Genomic DNA, 7167 nt, shown 5'->3' with positions numbered 1-7167 from the left:
GGGGTGTCCTGAACAAACCAGCCGTTTTTAAATAGTTTAGCCATTTTTTTTGTTGCTTCCTCTAGCTTCTTTAGAAACTAATTTGTCTTCTGGCTTTGGCAACAACCACATGCCAAGAATCAAAAACAAGACACCTTCAACGTTCTGTGTGTGTGTGTGTGTGTGTGTGTGTCTCGTTAGGTCACGCAGTTTCCTGCTATGACGACCGGCCAAGGCTCACCTCACGCATATGAGGCGGTACTAATCTGCAATGGAAATGGAAGGACGGGGCACTGCATAATGGAAAAACTCCATAACTTAACTGAATGTCTTTGGGGTTTGGACAACTGGTCAAACAAAACAATTTGCAAAGCTATTTGAATATATAAACTTACGTGAAAGACATATATTTCTTTTGTGAATTTCTGACAATTTCTTACTAAATAATGAATTGAGAATTACAGTGAAAATAATCATTTCTTGCAGCCCTAAAAATCATCATTACTATTGCTTATACTTCACTATTCATTAAATCCATATGACTCAAAGTAGTTTCTAAAAATGTCCTTGTGTGTTGTGTTATTTAAACAAAAGGAAGGTAGCGTTTGATTATGTAAATATCATCCAGCTTTATTACTGACCCGTTGATGGTGGAGGCCATGAAAACCAGATAAGGCCCCAGCAGTTTCTTAACCAGAGGAAGAGGGATGGCTGCAGCCTCATCAATGACCAGCAGTTCAGCCTGGCCCAGCTTCACTGCATCGCCTGGGTGGATGTACTGTTGGTCGAATGAACAGGATGGTCAGATAGGAGTAATTCACTTACTATCGTGAAGAACAGCAGAGATGGAGAAGAGTGGTCTGGTCTTGTTTACCTGAATTGTCTGCCGGTGCTCTTTGAAGATGTTCACCCGCACCACAGCTTTGTTGAACTCTGGATTCAAAGACTGAATGATTTCATAGTCAAGATGCTCCTACAAATGCAAAAGGGGGATATGAGGCGGTGTGTGCTAACAGGATGAGTGTCCTGTCGCTGATACAGAAAAGCTTCTCAGGCAGCCTACCTGATACTGCAGCGCATCAAAACCTTTGAATATGAACTCAAACATGGTATGGAGGTTGTCTGGGCTCGGTGAGGTTACAAAGATATTGGAGTAGCTGTAAAGAATGACGGGAAATCATCAGCAGAAAAATTTGAGACAATACAATAAACAATGCTGATATATTTGTAGGACAGATTACAGAAAACTCATCTGTACCCAAAAGCCACAGCTCCAGCGACAGCCAGCCCCAGGGCTGCAGACTTGCCTCGGCCACGGGCAGCAGTTAGAGTCACGGTGCTCCTCAGAGTCTTCTCTGAGATCGCCTCAATGAACTTGAGCACACCTTTAGCCTAAAAGGACCAAACAAACCCCAAAAGTTACACTTATAAATGCTGATATTAAATGGGAGGTTTTATTTCTCTAGTAACACTGTTGTGATCCGTTAGTGAAGCGCTGGTTAATTGAAATTGTATTGGAGCATTGATCAATAGTTATGGTATTTAAATGTATAAAGTGGCTCTTTAGTGAGAGGTCCTCACCTGGTCCATAGTTCTGCAGCTATCCACCAACACACCCACAGGCTGAGTGTCCTGAAGGGACTCCTTCAGATCCTTCAGCTCCTGTTCTCGTGGAGCTAAACCGTCCTCCTGAAGGGAATGAGACAACTGCTCAGAAATCAGGGAGCCTGAAGATAAGCAAGCAAACTGTAGCACAAAGTACTTAATGGAAGTAAGGGAAAAAAGAGGAATGAAAGAGACAAACCAGGCCTTTTTTTTAAGTACACAAAGTGTACAAATAAAACTAAATTAAATCAAAATCAAAATATTAACTGATAAAAATCAAAAAAGAAGAAGCAAGTTTGAATTTGCTTTGTAAAAAGTGCACTGGTTTGTCTTCACGAGGCTATTCCAAAGTTAATGAGCAACAGATCACTTTCGGTTTGTTTTTTTACTTGATCTTGGAATAGCCAGAAGTCTCCTTGGGAGACCTGAGGCTCCTCCAAGTGGTAACAACTCAATAAAGAGGTATGAACACAAGAGTAAAGTTTTGAGAGCAGTCCAAGAGTAAACACTGAGCCATTGGAGAGAAGCAAAAAGCAATGCAATGTGATCTACATTTTGGACAAACAAGCATTGAATTGTGGCTCTCCGAGTCGCTGGATGGAAACAGAAATGTTTTGGTTGATAACTGACTCAACTGAATAATCGCTTATCAAGCTGATTGATTTTCAGTTGATCAACTAATTGATTGACCGACTAATCATTTCTACTCTAATGTAATTACCTGGGTCTTTGGAGGAACAGGCGTGATGTTTGCCATGTGGCTGGAGATTGGAAGGATGTTTAGTTGGTCATCAATGACAACACAGTTTTTGCAGGATGCCAGTGACAGAATAAATCTAGAAACAGTGAAACAAAATTGATAAATATTGTTACTCTGTTGGCTACAAATGCACCAAATTCCAGGTGAGTCAGCTGGAGACGTCTTACCTCTCATTGAACCTTCCCACCACATCCTGATGAGCCTCGGTGCGGTAACGAGAGTGCACGTCCTAGATGCAAACAAACCACAGCAATCCCAAGTCAAGCAAACAGAGTGTGACATGTGTGGCGATGGAACAGGTTAATAGACTTACCATAGTCATTGTGTACAGCTGCTTGAGAGAGTTCATTGTCCTGAGCAGAATCACCACTATACCGCCTCCTTCTACAGTCTCAACGGTTCTCGCTAAGAGATTGGGAGTGAGAGCTTCAAAGTCCTGTGTGATACAGAAAACGCTCTTAAGAGTCTATTTGCTACAGTTACGTGTCTACAGCAGTGGTTCCAAACCCTTTTTTGGATTGTGAGCCAACACAAATTAATATTTTGTGTCCTTTGATACATCCTGGGTGGACCTGGTCTACAGGTGAGAGGAATAACTCACCTGCAAGACGCACATGCCGTAGGTGTTTCCCAGGATCTTGTGCGTTTCGTTGTAGTAACAGTATCGGATGTTGGTTGCAGCGATGAACAGTTCAAACGGGTCATCCTGATTCAGATTCAGTGTGCCAGTTTTGATTTTCTTCTGCAGCTGTCTCATGCGTTTCTTCCGATTGCTGTTTGACATTTTTGACAAATCAAATAGATAAGATACACCTTTATTGACCACAAGCGGGTCAATTTAGACGTTGCAGCAGTACAACAGAACCACCAAAGGAAGTATGGATATCTCCTTTTTGATACAATGCACAGCAAAGAACTATCTCTGAGGGGAGTTCACGCTCACCTGCTGAATCCCAGGTCTTTTTTGTAGCACCAGAGTACAGAAGGTCTTGCTCTGACGGCGGCTTTAGATAGCATGTGATGCAAAATGACAACCTGGGTCAGAGGCAGATTTAACTGGTTTTAATGTCAAATGCAAAGGCACTTACATAAAATTGAATTGAAACTAATACGTTTGCCTGAGAGAACAGAAAGGGAAAGATTACCTGATCTCTCCCTCGATCTCCCACCACCACAAATATGGACCGATGCTGCAGAGCGACTCCATTCTCTATCTGGACACGAATCCGGTTGTCTACCTTCTTGCGGACTGTTGCCATTGTCTCACCGCTACTGAGAGGGCAGAAAACACATCACGTTAAGAGCAAATTATCAAAAATACAGTGCGACATAAACGGCGCAGTAACATCTACAAAGTGTTTTATAAAACCGAGAGGAGGGAAGATTGAGCGGAGCTAACTTGCAGCCAAAACAAATGTTATAGTTTTTTGTTATAGTTTTGTGTATAATTAATGGCAGCAGGGAAACTAAAATCTGAAGAAATACAAAATTAAAGCATCGTTTCAAACACTCAACTTATTTACCTTCTGTTTACAAACTGGCTGTTGTTTAATCTCTATGCACTTCCAACAAGTCGGTCTGAAATTTACACGCCAGCCATCATGCTGTTGATACACTCACGTGGAGACAGCCGTTAATGGAGGACCCCCGACGTGACGTAAAAACTGCGCGACGATTTCCTCGTAACTGTGCAGGTGATGCCCCGAATGTGGTCTGCTAGGTAGAATAGAATAGAATAGAATAGAATAGAATGCCTTTATTGTCATTTTACACAAGTACACGGTACTTGTGCAACGAGATTAAAGCCAATCCCTTTGCAGTGTTGACACAAAAAATATAAGAAGATACATATAAATATAACAGTATAAATATCAAAATATAAAGTCAAAGATATAAGTGTAGTGACTGTCTAGAGCAGTGACAAAAAAATTAAGAATATAACAGTATAAAAATCAAAAATATAAGTCAAAGATATAAGTGTAGTGACTGTCAAGTATACATATATAAATCAGCTTGAATAAGCATAGGTAAGTGTTAACACTCAATAAATAATATTGCACAGTGATGGAATGAAATGATTAAGTACTAATTAAGTAAATAAATATTGCACAGTAATGGAAAGGTTAATGTATTAAATATTGCACTGTATGAAATGAAATTGCACAGATTCCAGTGTCCTATGAGGTGGATCGTGGATTGCTAGGTGGATCTAGCCTGGATGCCAGCCGAATTCTACAACTGAACCGATTAGTCGATAGCATTAAGTGTCAAATATGAACTGGTTGTAACTTTTAAAATGTGAATGTTGCTGGTTTTCTTCTCCTGATGACAATACAGTTGGTTAAATATATTTTGGGTTTTGGAATAATAAATGGTCAAAGATTAAGAATATAATTTTTAAAAGTTACAAGAAACTGTGATGGCATTTTAGTCTGTGGCAACATACCTACCCAACAAAGCGTTAACGCGTAAAATTTTATTTCACTTTTCAAAGTTTGTCTGGAATTTGTTAGCACTAGAAGTTACATTTAGCAAGTTCAAGTTACACTTCAAAACAAAACTGCTTATAACCATGGTTAAAAAAAATAATTAAAAAAATACATGCAACAAATTTGGATGACAAAAACTTCTGGTCTGATACAAAAATTCAAAAGTACATTTGTAATTTTAATTTATATTTGTTAAATTAATTAAGGGTCGTGAGCAGAATATTGCATTAATTCTGTGTCACGTCAGCAGCTGTAGGCCTATGCTGATCAGCCACGCAGCGGTACCGTTCATTACAGGCTGCTGAAAACTAAGGTAATAAATACAACTGAAGACTGTACAGCAGAAAACTGAGACTGAAGCATGGGTATGCAACACAACTTTATTGAAACTCTTGAAGCAACATCAATTTACAAACAAGGAAACGGGAGCTCATTAAACATAAAAACGCCTTTTAAGAACCAAAATGACAGAAAAGAACCGAGAAGGGAAATAAACTCCCAAGGGTTGGACCAGCAGTGGCAGGTGCATTTTTTTATACAAAAAATAACTTATGAAATCTTTCAAGTTTACAGGAATATTGTAACACACGGCTTGTGTAAATCGATGATTGGATTTACAGCTCAGCTTGTGTTTCAGACTTTAAATGATTTAATATTTCCAAATATCAAAGCAGGCATTACTTTGATTTAAGAGACAGGAAAAATACCACTGATGAAGAACATAAAAATAAAAAGAGGACATGAGTGAGCTGGGGCAAATGCATTCTTGAATTTTGAATTTTCAGTGTGGTGCAAGTTAGTCAGTCACAGTCATTATGAAAGGTCTCTCAGGATCGTATTGCCTGAGAGCTGCCTCTTGACACTCCTCTGGGTCCCTGACCAGCTCCACGCTTGTAGTTCGGTTGGTAACCATCCTTGAGCAACAGAGACAAAAAAAAAGAAAGACATTTTTGATACTATTCCAACATACAGCAAAATCAAATAACCAGTTTGAAGTCTGAATGCTTCTATTCATACCCTCTGATAATTCCCATTTGAGTAATCCCGAGGTGTGTTGAACTGAGTCTGCCCATAACCAGAGTTTGAAGTGTTGGCGAAAGGAGGACGATAACCATCATAGCCACCTGAAAATAGGAAGATTTAAAACTTAAAATGCTTCTTGAGTAGTGGTGGGCACCGAACGTCAATACTTTTATGGCACTGAACAAAATACTCCGATCCTATGAGTATTGAAAAATTATTTATTTTTTGGTACCTGAGAGCGCGTAATCACAAGCTTACCTGTCCTCTGTATATTGACAGAGAGCGGAGTAAGAGTAAACAGAGTAAACTCGAGCAACGTACGTTGGCTCTGCAGTTTTGTCAAAGTCCCAGTGAGTCATGGCAATGTCGATAAAAATGGTTTAAAGTGTGGTTACAGTTCTTCAAAACAGACAGCAATATGATTAATGGCAAAGCCAAAGTGGTCGTAGTGCTGTTGATGTTACACTTCCTCTGAGACAAACAGGCACAACAGTGGTTTCTATGCCCAGATGAATGACTGACAGGCTAAGGATGTAAACTTTATTTCTACAGCCCCTTTCAGCAACAAGCCAGTTCAATTGCATTCCTTTTCCCTTAAACTAGTTCTCTATTACGGTAGTACAATGTTAACAGGGCAGTCACCAAGTTCATTGTTAAAGCCGGGCTTGACATTACCGTTTTGAAGCACTTGTCCTTTGGACATGTACATTTACGTTTCACTTGTCCATGCACAAAAGTCACTTGTCCGGGTAAAGATTTATCATTTTATAATTGTGTGTGTTTTGCTAATGCAGAATTCAAACAAACTGTTAAAAGCAAATGGGTCCCAAGAATAGATTTTCCCTTCAATAAGGAAAAAGGATCTCTAGACTCCATAATATAAAGTAATACTTTGCTCGCCGGTCTACTTGAACTTATAGCTACTATATCTAAAATAATTTTGTAGACATAAGATTGGTTAATCATGGTTACTTATGATTGCCGATATTAGCGGTCCGCTGACTCACTTCCACTGGGTCCAATGTTAGCCGTCCACTGCCCCGGAATTTTTTTTTTTTATTGTTTCTAAATCTGTAACATAGACGTTATGAGTGGCAAATAACGTTAAGTAACATGGCATTTTATTTTGTTTGAGTTTTCACTTGTCCAGTAGGGCAAGTAAATTTCTCTTCCACTTGCCCCACAAAAAATCCACTTAAGTCTTTGTTGTTTACATTCCTTTGCTTTTAGTTAGTTCAATATTAGCCTGTACACAATGTAGTGTGTGTGTGTGTGTGTGTGTGTGTGTGTGTGTGTGTGTGTGTGTGTGTG

The 7167-nt window shown here is 39.4% G+C and overlaps 2 protein-coding genes across 4 annotated transcripts in view; both read right to left on the bottom strand.

Annotated features, from left to right (window-relative positions):
• Positions 1–4010, bottom strand: part of nat10 (N-acetyltransferase 10) — a 9045-nt gene extending 5035 nt beyond the window's left edge. Inside the window, exons 1-12 of one of the 2 annotated variants that reach the window (XM_032522576.1) lie at positions 3868–4010; positions 3490–3616; positions 3288–3379; positions 2946–3117; positions 2658–2780; positions 2512–2573; positions 2306–2420; positions 1561–1668; positions 1238–1371; positions 1043–1136; positions 854–952; positions 621–757 (exon numbers count right to left, since the gene is read on the bottom strand). In XM_032522576.1, the coding sequence (XP_032378467.1) occupies positions 621–757; positions 854–952; positions 1043–1136; positions 1238–1371; positions 1561–1668; positions 2306–2420; positions 2512–2573; positions 2658–2780; positions 2946–3117; positions 3288–3379; positions 3490–3603 (1250 nt within the window). In that variant the 5' untranslated portion in view covers positions 3604–3616; positions 3868–4010. The remainder of the gene's footprint in view (positions 1–620; positions 758–853; positions 953–1042; positions 1137–1237; positions 1372–1560; positions 1669–2305; positions 2421–2511; positions 2574–2657; positions 2781–2945; positions 3118–3287; positions 3380–3489; positions 3617–3867) is intronic. The other variant, XM_032522577.1, reaches the window with a different exon arrangement.
• Positions 4011–5199: 1189 nt separating this feature from the next.
• The window catches only part of caprin1b (cell cycle associated protein 1b), a 13323-nt gene continuing 11355 nt past the window's right edge, over positions 5200–7167 (bottom strand). For both annotated transcript variants that reach the window (XM_032523854.1, XM_032523855.1), the window contains exons 17-18: positions 5851–5957; positions 5200–5747 (exon numbers count right to left, since the gene is read on the bottom strand). In XM_032523854.1, coding sequence (XP_032379745.1) covers positions 5661–5747; positions 5851–5957 — 194 coding nt within the window. In that variant the 3' untranslated portion in view covers positions 5200–5660. The remainder of the gene's footprint in view (positions 5748–5850; positions 5958–7167) is intronic.

This window comes from Etheostoma spectabile, chromosome 8, assembly GCF_008692095.1.
Source record: "Etheostoma spectabile isolate EspeVRDwgs_2016 chromosome 8, UIUC_Espe_1.0, whole genome shotgun sequence".
NCBI lineage: Eukaryota > Metazoa > Chordata > Actinopteri > Perciformes > Percidae > Etheostoma > Etheostoma spectabile.
The sequence above is the reverse complement of the archived record's forward strand: the minus strand, read 5'-3'. Positions and strand labels throughout refer to the sequence as shown.